The 22,973-nt window shown below is 38.7% G+C and overlaps 2 protein-coding genes across 5 annotated transcripts in view; one reads left to right on the top strand and one right to left on the bottom strand.

Moving 5' to 3' along the window:
• Positions 1-1,521: 1,521 nt before the first annotated feature.
• On the top strand, positions 1,522-16,947 carry pcmtd1 (protein-L-isoaspartate (D-aspartate) O-methyltransferase domain containing 1). Of its 2 annotated transcripts, none has more exons than XM_069157530.1 (6): positions 1,522-1,746; positions 7,998-8,462; positions 8,810-8,912; positions 9,883-10,054; positions 13,711-13,834; positions 14,177-16,947. In XM_069157530.1, the coding sequence occupies exons 2-6, from the start codon at positions 8,156-8,158 to the stop codon at positions 14,548-14,550; spliced, it is 1,080 nt and encodes a 359-aa protein (XP_069013631.1). In that variant the 5' UTR covers positions 1,522-1,746; positions 7,998-8,155; the 3' UTR covers positions 14,551-16,947. The 2 variants fall into 2 exon arrangements, with proteins under 2 accessions (XP_069013631.1, XP_069013632.1); XM_069157531.1 differs by lacking the exon at positions 1,522-1,746 and adding an exon at positions 7,146-7,535.
• A 1,579-nt stretch (positions 16,948-18,526) lies between these two features.
• sntg1 (syntrophin, gamma 1) overlaps positions 18,527-22,973 on the bottom strand; it is a 34,237-nt gene continuing 29,790 nt past the window's right edge. For all 3 annotated transcript variants that reach the window (XM_069157528.1, XM_069157526.1, XM_069157529.1), the window contains 2 exons: positions 20,395-20,505; positions 18,527-20,296 (listed from right to left, as the gene is read on the bottom strand). In XM_069157528.1, coding sequence (XP_069013629.1) covers positions 20,114-20,296; positions 20,395-20,505 — 294 coding nt within the window. In that variant the 3' untranslated portion in view covers positions 18,527-20,113. The remainder of the gene's footprint in view (positions 20,297-20,394; positions 20,506-22,973) is intronic.

Here is a 22,973-nt window from a genome sequence, read left to right as displayed (position 1 = left end):
AAAGTGTGACGCTTAAAAATAGGCCCTACTAGGAGTGGATCTTGTTTGATTAGTCAATAGGCTTATCGAGCAGCCCGTAAGTGACATGATTAATGATGATGGATGAGTGGGTACTCAATTACTAGACACACTCAAATGACCCCAAATAAAGTGGTCTGCATCCTTGTGTGTTTGGTACTTTTAATAGTTTGTTGTTGTGTAAGTGCAGCTCAATACCTCTGTTACGCAATTACACCACAGACTCAGGAAGTAAACAAATTCTTCACCTTAGATGACTACTGGTAGAAAGGCAGTACTTCACCCTGCAAAAAGTATTTCCTGTGGCATAGTCCTCCCACATTTTGTGAATTTTACTCTTAAATTGTGTAAAATAATAATTTCCTTGCTGTGAATTAAAACATTTTTTTTAATTTAATTTTTTTTTAAATCTGTTTATCTGATGACTGCATCTGTAAAACACATTGACAGCCTGAGTGACGACACTGAAAACAGAATAAATGCGGCTTGGTTTAAAAGTTTCTAATTGTCTTGAACTGACTGTGTGTGCTGCCCACAAACCCTTCTGGTAAAAGTCTATCTGATCTATAATACTTGTATTTGACCATAGATGAGGACCTGTCTACTGCTTAAGAAATTACATCTTCAGTACAACAGAGGGTCCATGTAGCTGACCCGTGAAGACCTCAGTGCGTCTGCTTCCTTATTAAACCTGCTGATCGTCCTTTCCCACACTACCACAAGAGGCCACAAACCATCTGCAGGCTAAATTTAGGCCTTTCCTTAAGGGAACTCTGTGAGGTTAGAAGGTGCAGGAGGCTTTTCAGGATCTTTTCTTTTTTTATATTCTCTTGTTAAAGCCATGATAATGAATGAGCTTTTCACATGGGACAGAACTTTTTCTCTCTTCACAGGTTCTTTTTTTCAATCATTAGGAATTGTGTTTATCATAGGCAGACAGACAGAGATAGATAGATAGATAGATAGATAGATAGATAGATAGATAGATAGATAGATAGATAGATAGATAGATAGATAGATAGATAGATAGATAGATGGTATTGGACAGAGGACACACTGATATTTAAAGTATAAAAATAGCAAATTACAAAATTAAGTGCACAAATAATTCTATATTGATATATGTTTTCTTTTTCCCCATCTATTATTTACTAGTAGGCTGACAAAAAAAAAAAATTCTATAATAAAAAAGAGTCTAAAAGATAAACAAGTAAAGGGCAACTAATTCAGGAATAATATTTAATATACTTCAGCATTGTTAGAGATGAGCTTTCAGTTTCAAGGTAAATGTATTGTTTTAGGGCAAATATAATGAAAATATAATAACATAGAATGCAAAAAAAAAAGTGCCGATTTTAACCTGCATGAGGCAACACAGTTTTATAAGTAAATAGATAGATAGATAGATAGATAGATAGATAGATAGATAGATAGATAGATAGATGGATGGATGTGAGCGGTTGTGCAACAGTGCTTCCCTCTATCGACAGTTTTAAACCACGTGACCTGTGTTTACATCCTCTGCTCAGCTGTTTCTTTCTTCTTCCACTTCGTCACATCGACTCGCCGTTCATACTTTACCTAACCAACTAACTAGTCAGCCCGGTAAACCAGTCCTTAGCTTCCCCCCCGAAGAGGCTGCTGTCGTCTGAACGTGTCCGTCGCTGTACCCGTCGCGTTGCACGAAGCATCCAGTTTACCAGGAGTGAGTAAATGCGACACGGCGCTGTGAGTATTTTTTTTTTTTATTTTTATTTTTTTTTCCTTCATTTCTTCTCAGCTATCTGCCGTTTGTCTGTCCGCTAAAGCCAGGTTTGTCCAGCTGGGCTGCGCGTCCCGGTAACACTCGTGTTAAGTTTTTTTTTTTTTTTTTTTTTTTTTTTATAATGGATGTGCCACTTTGCAAGACCGGCTGTGCTGGCGCGTTTGCTCGCGGGCAGGATAAGGAAGAGGCGAGCTTTACCTAACCCTGCTTTGTCTCTCGTGTTGACGATGGCGCACTCAGGCCCGCAACAAGCTAACGTTAGCCGGCTTAACCGCAACTCGGGCGACGTTGTCCGACACGCAAGATGATTTAACCCCCCAAAAAAATACCTCCCCCAAAAGTCTGGAACCGACATTTGTCCCCCCCCCACATGACATTTGACACACGGGACATTATCACGTCAAAGTGCGCACGGCCCGTAGCAGCGGGGCTTTCGGGGACACTTTCCTGCCACGAACGTGCGATGAGATGCATCATGCGGAAGAGGCTCCGAGAAATCAGCGACATTTTTGTTGTTGTTGTTTGGGTTTTATTTTTTTTATTTGTTTGATGGATTTCTTCCCCCCACCCCCTACACCCCCTCCCGCAGCAGTTATGTAAACCTGCATTGGCTGATATTTATCGAAACGGTTGTAGGTAGTTGCCGCTACAGACTGGGGGTTAATCGCACTGCAGAGCTGACCGAGCAGCTGCGTTTTTGGTCGACAGGTGGAAACAAAAAGCTGGGGGGTGAAAACACGCCGCAGCTTCTGTCGGGTGTTTTTTTTTTTGCCTCGCCGCCGCAGTGGATGCTTTGGACTCGCCACGTATTTCTCCCCCCCCCCCCCAACAAGACGTGGACGAGTCTGCTCGAGGAAGAGCCGCGATTAAACGAGGCTTTCGAGAGCGCTTTCTTGAAAAACGCTGTTGTTGTTTTGCTCCATCGTCACACGCAGTGCGAAGAAAGTGCCCGCGTCGCTGATTGGCTGACGGGCTGCCGTCTTTGTGTGGCAACTGCAGCACGTGACCAGGCGCCGCGCTGATTGGCCTCGTCGGGTGTCAGTCGGCGGAATTTTTTTTTTTTTAGCAACATCTGGCGACCGCCGCTGCATGGGAAACTGGGAAATATAAACACACGCGTAATGGTGGAGGAAGAGTATTACGATTGTTTCCCTGAAGTAAAAAGTAGCAGTGCAGCGAATTAAAAACACTTCATCACAAGTCCTGCATGAAGAGATCCTTCTGAAGTGAAAGTACTCAAGTTTTAGCTACAAAATGTAGATGAAATATTAAAGTAAAAGTACTGGTTTAGTCCCTCTGACTGATATATTATTACATACGACCAGTGGAGGAGGTATTCAGGTCATTTACTGAAATAAAAGTACTAATGCGAAGATGCAATGCGAAAATACTGTGAAATACTTCGCTATAAGTAAACATTTCCCAAGTAAAAGTAGGCTATGTGAGTATTATTAGCATAATTGAAGTATCAAAAGTAAAAGTATACACAATGCAGAAATTGCTCCCTGTCAGTGTTTTAGTATTTTATAAATGTATATAGTCAAAGTCAACTTTATTGTCAATCCACCATATGTACAAGAAATACAGAGATTGAAATGTTGTTTCTCACAGTGCCACGGTGCAAAATAAAAAGATAAAACAAGAAAAGTATAGATATGTATATGTATATATTACTGGATTAGTATTACTGCTGCATTAATGTGCATTTTACTGCTAGAGTTTATCATTTTAACAACTTTAGGGCTACTGTAGGTCTACTGTTACTGTACTATAATCTACAGTAATGCATCATATTCTATTATATTAGGTTTGTAGTGTCTCTATCTCTGAAGACTCAAGTAGCTGCAAAAAATATTTTTTTAGTTTTTTTTTTTTTGTTTCTTTTTTTAGCTTGGTGCATTTTCCAGCAGATCCAAGTAAGTTGTTAAACTACTTTATTTAGCTTAAGAAGTTGCAATAAAAAGTGTGAAAACTGGGAATTTTAACATAACCGTCATGCCACAGAAAAGATTAAGAAAGATTTAACGGGAACCAGGCGATTAGCGTTTGCGGTATATCGTCAAGAAATAAAGTGTTGGACAAGTGGAAGATTTTACCTGCTTGTAACAAGATGAGGATTCAGGCAATCATCAGATTCATTAGTATCAGAAGACAAACCAACCAACGTTGCTCTCCCTGGAGCCACGCCATTAGTGTGGCTAAATTTAGTTTTAGTACATATTACAGAACTATTGTGTTGAATTACAGTCGAGCGTACGGATGTTTTCTATTCTTCACAGTGCCGTTCCTTTCAGTTGCGTCTTTGCACAGATAAAAACTGTGCTGCTCATGATTTATAATGAATTCCGAACACTTGAGCACTTCTGGGAAATTTGCATTTGTAGAACATATTTGCACACATGTTGTTTTAATAATACATTTGACAAGATTGGTAGCAGAAAACATTTCCCACTCAGCCAGGGTTTATTGATTACACCCCGTCAAGTCTTTTAATGTCGTCTCTTATCCTTCACTGGGAACTTTACATGCTCACATTTTTCCTGCAGTAAAAATGGGACTAAACGTTCACACACCCGCTTCAAGGAAGGATTTCTTTATGCTAGTTGGATTAAACAGTATGAAAATTATTCACAAATACTCTCTTTATTCGGTACATCTGTACAATCTAACGCAATTCAACACAGCTGCTGTGAAATAGAATATAGCTGTACAAAGTTAATAGTTTTCTTATTTATTGACACCATTGAAAATTCAGTTATGGTAACTGCTGACTTCAAAGTAATCAATAAGTAATAATCCAATAGTTTTAGCATGTGTTTTTAGTTTTTACATGACAGGGGCAGAATAATAGAAACATCTCTGATCAAGTTCAGTAGTTTACTGCTATTTTACTGCTATTGCTTTTCTATTATTCTATTATTATCTTATTGCTTCTGTATGCTGCTGTAGCGAAAAAAATTTCCCCTCGGGGATTAATAAAGTAACTACCTAACCTAACCTAACCTAACCTAACCTAAAACTCCATCTCTATCTACGACCTCGGTGTTAAAGCATGGTCAAATCAACACCTCTGAGGCAGTGTCAACAAACCTGGACATTATAGAAGTCGTAAAAGTAAACTTTATGATAAAACAGCTTTAATTTGTGTACGTGTTCCTAATAAAGTGGCCACTGAGTCTATATTTTTAATGGCTATTGTTGCTTATAGGAATTACAATTGCTTGAATTCAGGTATTACAACACCAGAGCACATTCTGCCCACACCTAAAAGCGAGGCTTTTGTTTGTAAGTGGCAAGATTTATTGATACCTGTGTGATTATTTTTTACTAATGCAATTGACATTAGAAAAGTGCTCTGGTAATAAGCTGCAAAGGTATGGACCGAATGTTTTTTTGCTTACATTTACTGCGAGTTGTCTCTGAGCGTACACTGTAGATGTTGGTAAACATCTGGATTGTCCAGCGTACCTCCTCCTGTTTGACGGTTGATCAGCTGTGCGTCCGTCTCAGTGTGCTGCCCAGATAGGCCTTTGGTATTTAGTTGCAGCACCAGAGCTGATCGCGTGCAGCCGGAGGATCTGTTACATGTTTCGTCATCCTGCAAAGTTCACTGAGGTGTTTCTAACCGGGTCATGGCAGCCCCTCATGACCCGAGATGACGTCGATGTACTTTTCAGTGAACGCCAGGGGAAAACCCAGGACATCATGTGTGTGTGTGTTTACCAGGGGATTCTTGTTTACAGAGAGGTGTCTTTTCTGTTTAAAACAAGCTTCACGATAGCAACAAATGCGTCTGTCTTAAAGGAGTGGTTTGATAATGACCCCCTGTTTCAGGGTTGTGGATTAACAGTGGTAAGACTGTTCTGCAGGGCCCCAAAAGCAATTTACTTGAACACCTCCTCTGACCCATTTTCCTGGAATTTCTTTCAATGCCTACTAAGAAGAAAAAGGGGGGATAGGAAATACACTGCTGTATGTCCAGTGATGTTGAGAGCGAATCAATGATTCTTTTTGCCTGCAAGAAAGAGCCAATGGAAAATTACCTCCCAGGCCTCTGACTACAAAGTCACCTCTGAATTTAATCTTTATTAGCTGAGTCAGATGTGGAGATGCTGAGGAGGCAGAGAAGGAATTCAAAACTTGTCTCCCTCGGCTGCATCTCAAGCTAATGTTACACAGGGTTGGATATTTCTGCTATCAAAGCATTTATAAAATATTTTTAAAAAAAACAGCATGTGTTGGGGAATTTTCTTGTTATTGCGACAATTGTACTTTATAGTGAGGTATCGCAAATCCAGTGGCTCATTATTTCTAATCTAAGTATCTTCTAAAGCCCCAGAAATCCTATTTTATCTAAAACACAGGCCTATGAGGTTCTCATATATTCATGTGGATAAACAATGTTATGGAACAGAAACTATCAGCAATTTGAAGCCAGTGTTGCGTCACCTCTGACTTTCTCTGCAGACATCAATTTTCTGTTTCAATATAGTTGGTCAAGTGTCCTCAAAATGCAATTTAACCAGTCTCTGTACACCTGCACATGTGACATGCACACCAGAGGAAAGCATAACTAAACATAATAAGATGAAAATAACAAAACAAAACTCTTGCACTTTCTCTCGATTGCTGCTGGTGTGTTTATTATTTTATGATGTCTCGGTTTGCAGATATACACGTACAAAACTTTTTTCAAGAGCATAGCCCCTGCATGTGGTTTGATAAACTAGGGTGGGGCAATATGATGATATATACTGTGAAGCAACATTTTGCCATAATGGTTACACAATGTTATTCTTTTCCGTGTAAAAGACCATCAGGCTTATATGGAAATATAAGATTTGTTTATGATTTTAGCTTTTTCAGTTTTGGCTAAAAAAAAAAAAAGAAGTCATTTTTGTCTGCTTGTTTTGTCTATTAAAATTTTGTAATAGATCATGTAGAAACTACCTTGTTATATTTCAGTATAAAGTTACTTATGCTATAAGCGGGTGGTGGGGTGGGGGGGGGGGTTGTCCATATTGCCGTCCCCTAATGTCAGCTTTATATTACATCACTCTACATTTACCCTCTGGACGCAGCCGACTCCACGGTAGTGTGTGACATGACATTGGAGCTGTCAGCTGCAGATGTTTTTGACTGACAGCATCTTAAATTCAGGGAATTCAATCTTATTCTGAAAGTCTGCAACTAATGACGATTTACACTTTTGATTCCTCCAGCAAAACTTGGATTTGTTTATAAAATGTCACAGAAAAGTTTAAACATGTTCATCACAACTTTGTAGGGTAATATTTTTTTTGTAATATTAAATTGCTTGTTTTGTCCAACCAGCAGTTTAAAATTTAAAGAGGTTCAGTCGATATTGTACAAAAACCTTTGAATATTCACTTTTAAGTAGCAGGAAGAAGTACATTGTTGGCATTTTTCTTTGATTTAATTGATTATTGAATCAAATCAGCTAAAACAAACATACACAAATTACATTACACGTGCAGATCTTTTGTGTGGGGTAGATTACAGTACTGTGTTATAGAAATGATAAAAATAGGTTTTACTTTGTGAGAAATAGAGCTTTTTTCTTTTTTTTTTTACATCAGATATTTTTTCAGGTTACTGTAAGAAAAGCAGAGGTACCAATTTACAATAATGATGGTTTTGTTCCATTCAGCCTTCCTGGAAGCCATGACACCGAGCCAGCATGTATTGTTCCAGGGCGCTTGAAGCCAAATTGAATGGAGACATTATCAAGGTTATTAATTGTGCTTGTGCTCTTCCTGCTATCACATGTCAGGTATCTGCTGGGAAAAGGGTCTACAAACATTTAATACAACTTAACCCGTCAGTATAAGGGGAGCCTCTGTGTTGCTGGGTTATTTAATTGTTTTCAAACATGACAGTTTGATAGATATGTTGTCTGGAGTAAATATTCACACAAACGCTGCTAAAGTATTTCCTTGATCCTTCTGCAAAGGTTCTGCAAGATATAAATTGAAGAAATCTTCATCCTGAAGGGAATTAATTCATAAAACAGTCGTGAAGAATAATACTTGCTCGCTTATACATTTTTCATCAAAAGCCAATACAAGTTGTGGATTAATAAATCTTTCCTTTTATCAGCATCTTAAATCTTCACTTAACTTGTATATTTAAGCAGACACTGTATTCTCAAGCAGGCATGTTGACATAATGTGTTTTTTATCATTTCTCTCAGGTCACTTGTTGCCTGGACATGAACGTCGTCTGAACTGACATTTGACGAGTCACAGCGGCAGGATCCTTCAGCCAGACGTTCATCTCCATGCCACTCTGAGGAGGAATCACTCATCCTGAATACGAGTTCGACCCTTGCGTGTCTCGTCTCTTTTCGCCATGGGGGGAGCTGTGAGCGCCGGGGAGGACAACGACGACCTCATTGATAATCTGAAAGAGGCTCAGTACATCCGCACGGAGAAAGTTGAACAGGCTTTCCGGGCCATAGACCGGGGCGACTACTACCTGGACGGCTATCGGGACAGTGCCTACAAAGACTTGGCGTGGAAGCACGGGAACATACACCTGTCTGCTCCGTGTATATACTCCGAGGTGATGGAGGCCCTGAAACTGCAGCCGGGACTTTCTTTTCTCAATCTGGGCAGCGGAACCGGCTACCTGAGCACAATGGTTGGACTCATCATAGGTAGTAATCTTTGTTTACTTTTTTTTTTTTTTTTTTTTTACTACAGTGTATGAGAAGTGCTTAGATCTTCTGCAATTATCACTTTTCAAATTCATCAAGTAACGTTTTGGACTATAAAATGTCCAAAAAATTAACAGTTTTTAAATCCCAAGTCTACAAATGTTGTTGTGAAACACAAAATTAAAGTAAAGCAGCAGATTCACATTTGTGAAGCCGAAACCAGAAATTGTTTGACTTTTTTTTATCAGTCACTAGTATATATAACACCATAATAGGCAGCATTTTGACACTGCAATGATGGATTTTTAAGAAAATATTGTTCTGTTGGGTTTTTTTTTTCTCTCAAGGGCCATTTGGTGTGAACCACGGAGTTGAGCTCCACAAGGACGTTGTTGAATATGCCAGAGAGAAACTGGAGGATTTCATAAAGAATAGTGACAGCTTTGATAAGTGAGTACATGCTTTAAAAAGATTATTTCATTTTTGAGAAATTTGCTGATTGACAAATCCAAAGAGGAAAAAGTCAAATTGCTGTTGGTGCCAGACTATTTCTTGGCCGCGACCAGAAACCCTCCAAGAGTCTCTGGTGGTTGCCTGCTTGTAGCCAAGAGACAGCCTGATACATAACCAACCTTAAAACAGCAAATTGTTAGTTTTAGTATGAATTAAACAAAACAAAACAAAAAGCTGCTGGTGGGTGGATTTTTGATATTGTTGGACGGAGCCAGGCTAGCTGTCTCACACCTTCAGTCTAAGCCAAGGCAGCATTCAGACTGATGTTAGCCAGTCAGTCAGTCAGTCAGTGCAGCGACGGTGACAATACGACGGGCTCCAGTACAACATGTCTGTGTTCTTACACCAGACTCAACTTTTGATGCAATGCAGCGTAATTTGGCGAAGCACTGCGACGGTCCTCCACTTACATGCAAGAGCTCATCCCTGGTAGATTACCTTGTAACTCGGGCACATTATTTCTAATGTCTACATTTATAGTTTGATAAAATATATGCCGCTTTGAGTCTTACAGCCCGCTCTGCAGTGGTTTGGCCTTTAAGCCTTTAAAAGCGGCGTTTAAATGCATTAATCTGTTCCTAAAACTGGACTTCCTGGGTTGTTTTTCATTGTCAACATGATAATATAAAACAACTCAGGAAGTCCCGTATGATAAAAAGGTTAGCTACGCTAACTGGTTGCTGGCTCCAGCTGACAAACGTTTAAAAAAAAAAGAAAGAAAGAAGTGGATGTTTCCAAACTACAGCTGTTAGTAACATTTTCACAAATTAAGTATGTTTATGTCCCTCTTCTAGTTTGAATAATTCTGTCAAAGCTTAGAAATGTGCTGAAGACGGAAAGAAAAACATGTTTACCGTGGATGTTTTGTATATTTTATTCACTGCACTTCTGATCATTTTTTGCACAGGTTTGAGTTCTGTGAACCCGTCTTTGTGGTGGGGAATTGCCTTGAAATCTCAACAGACAGCCACCAATACGACCGCATTTATTGTGGCGCTGGAGTGCAGAAGGACCATGAAAATTACATGAAAGTGCTGCTCAAAATTGGAGGCATTCTGGTGATGCCTATAGAGGATCAGGTGAGTGCGACAAGCCATCAGGCGGGTACAGAATCTACACATCTGAATTGCTATTCAAAATGCTAACACCATAAGGGAAAACAAGGTAAAATAGCTTTGACCTACAGTACAAGACTGGTTATGCAACTTTCCCATGCATTATTGAGCCTCAACTGCCCCTGGATTTAAGCAGTGGTGTACAGAGCACACACAGTGCCGTATAAATAAATGTTTTATTTAAAATGGCGGATGTGTGAATGTGGACAGACTGCGGAGCATGTAAGAGGGCATTTAGGATATTTTGGGATCGTGGTGGTGAAATGGTTGACAGGAACCCCCTCTTCCTTTAAGGACGGTAAAGATTGTGACAGATTCATGGTCAGACTTTTAGGCATTTTAAAGCATTTAATGGAAAAAGGAACTGAGGTAAAGTAAAGTAAAACTGGGCTTAGATTAGATGTGACCCAGAGTTTGGATGTTTATTTATTTTTATTTTTTTGTCAAAATCAGAAAAAACAATGATTCATCCCTGCAGGGTGATTGTTTTGTAACAGTTGCTCAAGTTTGTGAAACCAGAGAGTTGGGAAGACGGGAAGGAAAGACTATCTGTAACATTCAGTGGAGCGTTTAGCCGTTAATACTCTGTGGATGAATGTGCTCGTCTGGCTAACCAGAACTCCGTAGAGGGTAGATGTCGCATATGATTGAGAGGAGTTCTGACAGCATCCTCCTCTCTGCGACTGCCCACATACTTTCCCGCTCCAACCCCAGGATTGAGGCGGCCTTCAGAATAAGTGTGCTGACTTTTTTTTTGGTGTCATCCACCCTCAGCCTTTATCCCCTGCAGACCAAAGCGTGGAAAATAGCAGCGACCACCACAGACTCAGAAAATGATGCCGCATACATTGAAGGAGCAGAGCCTCCACAGGGGAGAAAAAAAAAAAAAGAAGCTGATTCTGGCCCTTAGTCCACCACCACCAGCACCCTTTTGTTTTGCTGATGTTGAGCTGCAGATGGTTTGGCTCACACCAGTCCACAAAACTGTCCACCTCCTTCTGGTACTTCAACACCCCCCCCCCCCCCCCCCCCCCCCCCCCCCCCCGATGCATCCAACAACTGCAGAATCATCGGAGAACTTGTGAGGGTGGCAGGCCTCCAGGCCGAAATACACTCTGAAGTGAGTTCACAGAGGAAAATATACTTAAAAGAAATCATTTAGACATTAAACTGCATTTTTAAAGGAATGAGAAGGCATTAGTAGGAATGAAAATAGCCTGCACACTTGTGAATCATGTCAGAGAAAATGATTAAACATAATTTTGATCAGAGATCTTTGTAAGATTTAGCAGCTTGAAAGCTCTACAGCCCAGATTCGCTCAGGCCATGACCACACTAATGTGAATAATTTTTAAAACATCTTTTTCTCTCTATTGTGGCCTTTCATCAGCACCAAGCTGACAGTCTCCCTCTCCATCTCCTCCAGAGCTTTTGAAAATTACTCTCCGGAGTGGACGAATGTGAAACACTCACTGCAGTGAGAGGAAAGGCAGTACAGGGGCCTTTTTGAAAATGCAGATGTATCATGAAGGACTGTCTTCAAAGACTTCTCAGTGTAGAACCAACATCAATATTGAAATGTTGTCATCTGTATCTCCCTCTTTTCCCTCATTTTATATGCCTGCATTAGGAGTATCATAATATAGGCGCCATCTTTAACATAGTCACTTGTGCAGGGGTTAACCCTCTAAAACATAAAAGGTTTTTCATGTATTCACCAGAAATTACCCTTAGCATTGTTCAGCGGGTTGCATTTATGAGCTTTAATTAAAATACAAGTTGAAAAAAGTCCAGTTTGAACGGAAAAATGGAAACCCCTATGTTTTAGCTGTATTGAAAGACTATATAATCACACAGAGACTTTGCATTATGAATATTATATAGCTAAATGAGACGCTCCGGCTATGAATGGATGAACTTTGCTTCTGGCTTTAAGGCATCTACAGTACCAGCTGGTATTAATGCAATGCAGTCTGCATGCCCCCCAAACCATGACACCTCCGCCCACCGAGGAAACATGTTATTACCATGCCTGTTGAGTCCGTCGCCTCCTGTGGTTTTAATTGCGTTTCAAGAACTGTCACACTGAACTGGTAATTTCTCGTTACGGCCTGAGCCTCCGTATAGCTGTCATTTACTGACGGATCTTGCACGGCAAACTTACATCAGCAGACATTTTAATGATGCGTCTGATGGAGCTGGACGTTACAATATACTATATAGTAGAAATACAACAATTAATCTGTCTGTCTTTAAATAATCAACGGACTCTTTAAGTCATCTATAAAGCATAAATGAGAAAAACTTCAAGGCTCCAGCTTCTCCAATGTTAAAATTTAGAAATGATGGTAAATTAAATCTCTTTGAGGTTTGCCCTGTTGGTCTGAAAGCAAGACATTTGAAGACATCACCTTTGGCTGTGGGAGATGATGGTCATTTTTTATGAACCAAAGGATTTGATTTATTGAGAAAATACTTGTCAGCTTTATAAATTAGAAAAATAGTCATTGGTTGTAGCAGTTTTTCTACCATCAGAGATCATTTTATGGGAGCTTTCCATCTAATATCCCTGGCAATGTTCGGATGGTTTGGACAGTGTTGCAAAAACTCTGCTGGATTTTGAGTGAACTTTTAATTTTGGACGTTTTTATAGATATTTGTGAATTTTCTTTTCTTTTTTCCCTATTTATGCACGGGTTGTGCATAAATAAGCTGTGTTTGGCTGGTGCTTATTTCCTCTGTTGAACTCTAGTATAGTATCGTGATGTCTTTGAGACAACCTGATAAAAAGCGTTTCCATAATTTCTTTTGGTTTAATTTTTCTGTATAATAAATTCCTTTGAATCGTCAGGTATTTAAACCCACCAGATTAGACAAAAACAGACATTTCTGTCTGTCTATTTTATTCATTAACAGATTCTCAATTGATTTTTTTTTTTTCCCCGATGAAATTTAATAGATCTTAATATAGCTAGATTTTGCAATGTATATTTACACTCTGATATTGCCCCCACAAATTTCCACGTTTTTGCGCACGTTTGAATGAGTTGCCATCACATTTACGTTTTGATATTGCTCAGACGTGTATCAGTCTTTTCTTTAAGCAAAGTAGGTTTGCATATCAAACAAGTGTTGAAATAGAGTCAATGTTTGAAGCACTTATTTGATGTAGCAGCACATATACATATGGAGGGAGGACCTGTTTCTCTCCCGGAGGTATGGTTACTATTTCTCTGGTTACACAGCCATAATGAACACCTGGAGTTTGGAGTGGCATCATTAGGTGTGTGAATGTCAATAAGCAACTACAATATTTGTGCACGGATAATTGCTACGGTGTATTGCCGCTGCGTATCGAGAATCGAACACGGAAACTCTTTCTCATAAGAATACTCCGTATGCAGGTGGTAAATTTGCAAGATTACACGGTTGCAGTTAAATATTGACACTGATGGAAGTTCACCAGCATGTGTGCAAACAGAGACATAACAGAGAGTATGCCCAACATTTTAAAGAGTCTGTGCTGGTTGAGGGCCTTCACCCATGCTCCTTTATGTAACACAGTATTTCATATTTTATAGAAGTCGAGTGTTGAGTTCGGGTTTTGTGTCTTTATGCAGCTGACCCAGATAACCAGAACTGGCCAGTGCACATGGGACAGCAAAAACATCTTGGCGGTGTCCTTTGCCCCTTTGGTCCAGCAGAGCAGGGCTGATGGAGAGAAGCCTGACACTGTCCAGCTGCGTAAGTTACCCGGCCTCAAACGAACAAAGAAACTTACTCTTGGTCTTTTATTATGCCTAACTCATCCTGAAGTTTAAAGCTGGCAGTATATTAAAGTCATCAAAGTGATGTGACGAGACGATTCCTTAAAGCAGTATTAGCTTTGACACATGAAGCTCGGCCTGCAGCTGCTTCACAGAGCCAGTTATTTTCTTTCCTTGATCTACGAAGACTCCGTTTTCTCTTTCACGTCCTCACTTGTTTATGCTGACCTAGTTGGGGGACTGGTTGCAGTTTTATGGATTATTTGTATTTTTGTGGCGCATCGCCCTGAAGGACCGTGTCATCTCTCTTTGTCCTCAGCTCCAGTGACTGTCCGCAGCCTTCAGGACCTGTCTCGGATCTACATCCGCCGCACCCTCAGAAACCTGGCTAACGAGGACAGTCAAGGCAAAGAGATGGTGCAAAGAGTTCCCCAGAAACGCAAACGCAGGCGTTGCCGGCGGCGACGCATCAACACTTACGTTTTCGTAGGCAACCAGCTGATCCCCCAAATGGTGGAGAGCGAAGAGGAGGAGCACAACGAGGAAGAACACAAGGAAGTGGAGGAGGAAGAGGAGAGAGACATTGGCGACATAGAGATCCTCAAGCAAGCTAACGTGTTGAGAGACCAAATAATGGCTTTACCGCTGCCTGAGTCACTGAAAGCATATTTGCTGTACTACAGAGAGAAATGACTGATTCACTTGATGTCCATCTAAGTGGGCGCAGCGCCTGTTGAAATGCTTTTCTTCACCTTTTTTCAGTACAAATGTAGCATTATTTCCATTAAATCTTGATGGCAAAACTGTATCGGAAAGAGACGTCATAGATAATATTGGATAATAATGTTATGATTGTCATTTTCATTTGATTTGTATATAAAAAAAAAAAAAAACTAAAAAAAAACAATGTACAAAGTATACTAAATGGACATAGTTTCAGAGACCAGTTTTCAGATTTTATGTCAGGATTTCTGCAGAAGCGTGCAGATTAAAAATTGTATTAAAAAAAACAACAAAGTTCTTACTATATTTGTTAAAATACGATCATGCTGAGATGAAGACTTTTATTGCACCTTTTTTTAGAAGCTTTAACTTTACTATCAGTGTCTCTTGAAGGTGAAAGGAGCGAAAGCACACTGAAAAGCAAACAAGGCCACACTCTCCCACTTTGAGTCAAAGAGTAAGACGTTCTTGCGTAATCATGAATGGGGCACTTATGTTGTTACTCTTCTTGGTATTTCACTTTAGGTTAATGTGTTTTATACCTTCCTGTTACAAGAGCTCACTGAAAGACTAGATTGGTTCATAGATTTTTCTACAGGGCACCTTTTTAATGTAACTTTTTCTACAGGGTGCTAACATTTTTGTGTTTTCTCACCACATACTACTTGATATGATAAGGTGTTGTAAGCCCTCTCCTCTCCATGGTTTTCTTTCCATTGTGGTTGCATATAATATTTTAGTTAAATCATATCAAAGGTTTAAAATAAAGATGAAATGGATGACGTGTTTAAGGGTGGTTCACATTTTCAGCTTTTTTTTTTAGAGGGATGGGGATTTTAGAGGGAAGGGGGTGGCGGGTGTTAGTCACTAATGAGTACATGCATGAATATATTGTATATGTCTTGGGTGTTCCTGACTTTGCTTCTCATCTTATGATTGGTCACGGGAGGTGATGTCCCAAGTGATCAAGTTTGAAAATCTTTCTTTTAAAAAAAATTTAAAAAAAAAAAAAAATTTGGATTGAAGGAGAATTAATCAATTGGATGGCCTTGAGACAAATCTTCTGTATAGTACTGCTTTTTTTAATTTTATTTTATTGAATTTTGTTTTTATCGACAACAATGCAAAATCAGAATCGTTGAGGATTTTGATGCCTTTTATATCCTGGACGATAGACATGTCCAACAACGCACCTTAATGTGCAGTTCTCAAGTGAAAAAAATAGAAAAAGGTGCCATTTTTTGGGCTTAATTTGTATTGTGGACTGGACTCATTGTAATGTAAATCCTGTTTTAAGTACAATTTGCTTGCAGAACTTCCCTTATAGTGATGGCTTTTTAAGTGCCAACATACACTATCACAGTAGGATTTCTGTGAGTCTTTGCCGACACAGTAAATTCACCCAAACGATGGTATATTTCTACAGAAAACATTCCACAGTGAAAAAAGAAAACTGTATCACCGATCTGATAGCTCACACTTTTTCTTCACGCTTTACCGTCACCGAGTTGGAAAGTTCCTTCGTCTTACTTTGAATGCATAATTTAGTATTCCAAAAAGCTGAGTTGAATGTTGTTGATATTAATTCTATTCAATATACAAGTGGTATATATGTATTGTTATCATATGATTCTGCACACGGTTTAATTTGCAGTTGATTTGTTGTAGCGCCCTCTTGCTGTACTGTATCTTGACACTGGGAAGTCTGTAGATCAAAACTCCACTGCTGTCTGTTAAATAGATAAATATAATAGTGTGATAGGTCTTAATTTTGTTCTGGTGTAATGAGAAATATTTTGTTTGAACACGGGGCTGATTATTCTATTTGTAGTTTTTGTGTGTGAAGAGGTAACATTTATTTTCTGTAAGGTTTTTTTTCTTTTTACATTCATTGCAGAGCTTTGCAAGTAAGCAATAATGGAATAATTTTTCAGCTCATAATTACCAATAACAACATAGGCCCCTTTGATTTGCGTAGTATCCATTAAAATGTACATGACCAATTACAGCCATTGAACAGTTTATATACCGTTATCTAAAATGTAATTGCTAATTAGAGAGCACATTAAGTATTGAAAGCAGGGGACCTACAACCTCGACTCTCAGGTCACGCCTTGCACCAAAGTTAATGGAACTGCTGTGATTACATTTAATGTGGATGAGATTCGACTACAAAAATGGTACCCGCTAAATACCGAGTCATATACAATTCTGTGCTCTTATATTGAGTTAACTTATTAAGAGACAAAAAAGTTATTTTCCTGTTTTATCAGGCTTAAGTTGATTTCTCATAGTGTGTGCAGTCCATTTTGAAAATGTGTTGTTTCTCCGTAAATGTTTGGCACAAAAATAAAGGTCACAATCACATTTTGTGTCTTCTAATCATTGTAATTGTTTTTTGGTTTTTTTTTTTGTCTTAATAAAGTATGTCCAAACATGGCCGAGGAGACAAATGAGTCCTTATGACGAGCAGAAACGCACAACTGGCAGCCTGCTGAAAAAAAAAAAAAAACTTTTGATGACCTTTTTTTTTTTATATTTCTGCTTTTACGTGACATTGTAGCTGCTGGTTCTTTCATGTTGGACTAATCTTTTTGAATGCTTCATTCTAAAGCTGGTGCTAGTCCATGGAAAAATTCTGTAAATTTTGTGACAAATAAACTTAAAGCATATTTCTAAAATCAACTTGGTATCACGCCAAAGCGTGTTCTACACCCGGCAGTCCACTACAACATACTGTGTCAGTGTCACGTTTTGCCTCTCCTAGCTGTGAAAAAGCACATGGTTAGGTTTATAAAAAAAATAAAACCACGTGGTTAGGTTTATAAAAAAATAAAAGCACATGGTAAGGTTAATAAAAAAAAAACAACCACATGGTTAGGTTTATAAAAAAATTAAAACCACGTGGTTAGGTTTATAAAAAAATAAAAGCACATGGTAAGGTTTATAAAAAAAAATAAAAGCACATGGTTAGGTTTATAAAAAAAAAAATAAAGCCACGTGGTTCAGCTTGTGCACCAAAACAACTTGGTTGTGGAAAGAATCCTTTAGACCTGAAGCCCTGTTGCTATGGTGAAAGTCCTAGGTTGGATCCATCCAACCAACCTCAACCTACCTCCCTACTTTACCACTTGCATACTTAATCAAATTATCTCTGTCACACGACCGTCCTCTTACAGCATAATTTAATTGTGATTTGCCCCAGTACAAATGTTTTTCTTAGGCCCTCTACCTATCTCTACCTGGATTTTTTTTTTTTTTTTTTTTGACAGTTAGCCGCCCACGGATGCCACAGATGCCACAGCTCACCGGGATTTTATCCCCGTCTGCCCGATGGTCAGAACACTGCAGAGAGCTGCCTGTTTGAGCCATGGTTTCATAGCTACAGTTAGCACTTACAGATGTTTACTCACCAGAAACATAACAACTTCAGAATCAACCTTCATTCCTTTACTCACCAAGAGCAGGTGTCTCTCCAGCGGTGCACAAGTAAATCTTGTTGTGCTCCTCTTTGCCAAAACTTTCAGCCATCTTTGGGTTTTTTGTTCCTGTTAAATAATAGCAGGAGGTTAGAAAACACTGCTTCTGGCTGGCTGGGCGCTACGGTGACTCACTGTACCATCTTGTGGTATAAAGTGGTATTATAAGAAAGAGCAGCCTGAGGCTAGCTGGTTAGCACACTCAGTTCAGTAGATATCTCTGCTGCACAGTACATAGACATCTCTGACAAAACATCAACACTACTGTTTCTACAGACACTGTCGATTGGTTTTGTCCATTTTTGAACATTTTAAACTAAACAACTTACGGTTGCCCCTTTAAGAAACTTCAACATTGGCCTCACTTTTCAGAACCGGTGACTATAAGTCCAGTTGTATATAGAGTCAATGTTAAAATCAGTGGTTTACCCACAAACGGTGGAAAGTAAAGCCGATCACAACCGAGCCATGATATAAAAGGTCTCATTTATTAATTTATTACAGAGCATAAATGTTAATAAAACATCGGCAAAAAATAAAATCAACCTCCCTCTCTACGTCCTGTGTTATAAGGGTATATGCGACCAAGATCATTTTAAAGCACAAAAGCATCACTCGGACTTTCTTTGCATAGACTGCACCATCATTAGTTTCCAGCAGACACTCATATCAGCTTAACAAGGCCGCACAGTACGAAGCACTTAACTGACCCCATTTAATTTGCTATCCCCTAGAGTTTACTTACCCGTGGGCCTCTTCTGTTTGGACTCCTCTTTGTAAATGGAAGGTAAGAGCATGACTAATTGTTCTAATTGACCTGAACTCTTTTTGAATGTGATAGTTAAGTTAACACTATGCAGCATTCAGAAACAGTTTAATACAGAGTGAAAGTTTAAAGGGGAATCTCAAACCTTTGGAGGCCATAATGCTACATATTTATATTTTCCTCCCAGTGTTTTCTCACTTGTAAAGTTTGTCTTTATTATATTTACAAGCTTAAGTCGAAAACAAAAAGATAAAATATCCCCAAAAATACACCATAGCTGATTGTATTCCTCTAAATTGGTCCATAGAGTAAATGATGAAGAGAGCCACCGAATCATTTTGGGTGCACATCAAATTAACAAATGCCATAATCCCTCAAGTAATCACCATAATTCATAATTCTTCGAGTTCCTTTGAATGTCAGTGTTTATTTACATAATCAAATTTGGGGGGGGGGGATGCTATAAACATTATGGAAGGTGTTTTTTTAATCATTTTCAGAGTTTTTTTTTTTTTTTTGCCAGATTACAGCATTGTTGAAGTGTCTTTCTTCATTTATACTATAAAAACTACACTTTCATATATCCTTTCTGTCCAGTCATCCAGGAAATAGATAGCTATATTCTTTCCTCTTGTAGGTATGCGTCATATAAAGACAAAAGAAAAAGGAGGTCCAATCGAAAGCGTCCATTTAAATGCTTCCAGGTAACAAATATGTAATTAAATTTAGTCAAAATTGAAATAGTTTTATATTAAAAGATTGATGTTGCCATTAAACTTTTAGTTGAACTCTAATCAGTTGAAAATTAATAAGAGTTTTCACCTCAAAGACAGAAAAAAAGAGACATAAAGTGTCATAATACCACATCAGTTCATTATATCCAGTGTCCAGACTTTTCCTTGCAGAAGTTCAAGTGATGTACCATCTGAAGTGGAGAAAGAAAAGGCTCAAATCTGTATCGCTGCCTTTTTTCTTTGTGACGTGTTGATTATAATGATGTCTGAGGCTCAAGAAAAATACATAATCACTTAAAAACATTTGTGAATCAACACATTTTGCATCCATCGAGTTTTTCTGTGAAGTTGTTGGAAATAGTGTTTCTTGTCTAGGTCCACAGAAGTCTGCAGAAAAATCAAGTGTCTCGCTCACAAAGAGGTCTTTTATTCCACCAGAGTGCACAGCTGTCCCCACGTAGTTCGAACTTCTTCCTGTCCTGCCGTCCACCATTTTAGGCCGTGATTAAGTGCAGCATCTTTTTTTAAAAGGGGTCCCAAGAGAGCAGCAGCTGTCAAGTGGCGTATTTCAGTTTAGGTGTCTGTGAATTACACGAGAGACTGGAAAGAGAAGGAATCCCAGTGGTTGTCGCGGTGCCTTGGCTCTCCACAAACATCGGGTCCAGACAAGCAACTTTGGCAGCAAAAAAAGCGTGAATACAGTGAAGCACGGCGAAGAGGTTTGAGAACTCCAGCTCCTAAAAAAACACAACAAAACCAATACCCAAGTAATTTGTTTTCTATAAACCTGTTGTCTTGAAAATCTTGTAGCATTAAACATCTCAGATTTAATTACCTTTGCTTCAATAGATTTGGAGTCTTGATTTTGGAATAAAAACTTGATCTTGCTTTTTCCATCATCAGATGATCCTTTTAGTTGGGAAAACTTGTATCTCCACAGCACTGCCTGAAATGAAAGATGACATCAGTGTAACTTAATACAAAAAAAATACAACTATTTATCTTTATTTACTGCAATCGATTTTGTGAATTGTTCCTTGTGTCTACTGTTTCATTAATAATTAATGTAAGAAATCCACATGGATCCAGTGAGAAATGGGGCACGTCAGCGGATCAACCACGTACCGGTTGCTGTGAGATAAAAACGTGTTATTTTTGCCAGTGGGAAATTTAACCAGCGACAGCAATTTCACCTGAAAAAGCCAAGCTTCAGTGATTCAATTAGTGCTAAACTGAATAAACAAAACCCTCACCGAAGGTTGGCCACACTTTTCACGTGTATAAAAGTTATGTACATGCTGCTGCACTGTTCCTGACACTGTCATCATTACTTTAACACCAACCTAATTAAATATAAAAGGAGAAATGATGTTTAACACACCGTGCACAAGATATTTTTTCACTTCAGTCTTTATAAACCGTAGCAGACATTCATGAAACACAATCAGGGTGTAACAGGAGAAGTGTCCCCTCTTCTACTCTGCCTTTGAAATTCAATCCAGCTCTTGCTAACCTTGTTAAAAGTGAAGATATCAGCGTCTCCTTCATGTCACAAGCACTTCAATTTTATATCTGCATCGTTTCTTCCATGTACGGAAGGAACGGAATCATTTTCCTCATTAGGTAACAACAACTCTCAACTCAAAATCTGCACAGCTCATGTTAACGTTGCAATGTTGGTATGTTCAATCTCCAAGTACACAGAGTACAGTGAAGAGATGTTTGTACTTTGAATATTTATTCTTTACTACAGAGGTAAAATCTTGTCCTCTATATTTTACTTCATGACATTTACACATTTATTTGGAAGCTGCAATCACCAGATCATTAGCAGATTCATTGGCAGCCTGTCGGCACACTGTGTGGCACATCAATGGCACCTCAAAGCCACTACAATTTTTATTCATTTTATGTAATTACGTCCGCCAATCTAAAGTCAGCCTGTAACCCAATTTCAGTCTTATAATAATAAAGATTTGTAAAGACTGCACATTTTTGTTTTTTTTCCTTTTTAGACCTCTTTCAAAAAAGACAAAATCAAAACCTAATTACATACAATAAACAAAACAAAAAAACTAAGCACAATGTAGATGTTCAACAACCATCCAAGAACATCACATTACAGCTTCTGACCTGTCCTGAAAACAAACCAGTAAATTTGGGCTCGCCCTCTTAGACAGCGAGTCTTCAAATGCTCACAGTGTGACAGAGACATGACACTGAGGTGACACACTACCAGCTGGTGCCACGCGAAGAATCCCGGTCTCTCTTTTGTACAGATTAAACAGCACTGTGGGCACTTTAGTTTTTATAGAGGTGGGCATGTAATACCAGAACGTGGGCCTTAAGGCAGCATGAGCAATAAATCAACCAGCAGAAAACACTAAAACACCCGAACAGATAATAGATTTTTTTTTTTTTGGCCTGCGAAGACTATACGACTATGATGCATTTTCCATTTCATTTGAAATCTGATTCAAATTTGATTTTGTTTAAGGACAAATAAACATCAAGCAAAAAAACTGAATGCTGGTCTTGAAATGGTTTATTTTTCTGGTGTCGGTGTCTAGTGTCTTCTCTTTTTTTTTTGTTCCCATGTTGCTTTTACATTTTGTTTAGATGCCTTTTATGTTTTAAATTTTATGTTTTATGTTTTATATAAAGCACTTTGAATTGCTATGTTGTTGAAATGTTCTACATAAATGAACTTGCCCTGCCTTTTACAAGAGTAAAGGATCTGAAAACTTCTCAAATCATTGCAATAAAGCAGTTTAAAGCATGATTTGTCATTCAATATACACAGAAAGAACTTTCCAACACACAAGTTAGAAGCAATTCTAACATTTACAATATTTTTTTCTATGTTTGCTTAACTTTATTTTGTTGGAACTTTTTCTTTTACTCAGATAGGTGCAGCAGACAGGAAAGGGAGCAGGAAAATTAAATGCAGTGAAGGTCAGGGACTCACTGCACAGTATTTGCACCCGTGGCATGCAGTATGCAGTTATGGACCCTCTCAAGTCGCCCTTTTCATGTTTGTTTCTTGGTTTTTGTATCTGACCATTTACGTTGTTAATTCAACGGCTCAGTGTAAAGTCGCAGGTGTCCTATCTGCCTGCAAGGAGATGAACCCTCCGAGTCTCTACTCACTCACTCACTCACTCAGGACCTCAAACTATATTTAAATATTTTGCTTTATGTATTTCTTATCGGAATTCATTGAACAGATTATGCCCACATAGTAAGGGCTTTCAACATTTATCCATTTATCCACACATTTATAGTGTAAAGTGTCCCAGATGAGCTGTCTTTGGACTGTCGGAGGAAACTATAAACGTGAGAACATGTAAATTCAACACAGGGAGCTGACAGCCAGCTGGCTATGCTGTGATTCATGTTTTTTAATGTTATAAA

The sequence above is a fragment of the Embiotoca jacksoni genome, unplaced genomic scaffold, assembly GCF_022577435.1.
Source record: "Embiotoca jacksoni isolate LCO1_2020_lvr unplaced genomic scaffold, fEmbJac1.0.p SCAF_22, whole genome shotgun sequence".
Taxonomy (NCBI): domain Eukaryota; kingdom Metazoa; phylum Chordata; class Actinopteri; family Embiotocidae; genus Embiotoca; species Embiotoca jacksoni.
The sequence above is the reverse complement of the archived record's forward strand: the minus strand, read 5'-3'. Positions and strand labels throughout refer to the sequence as shown.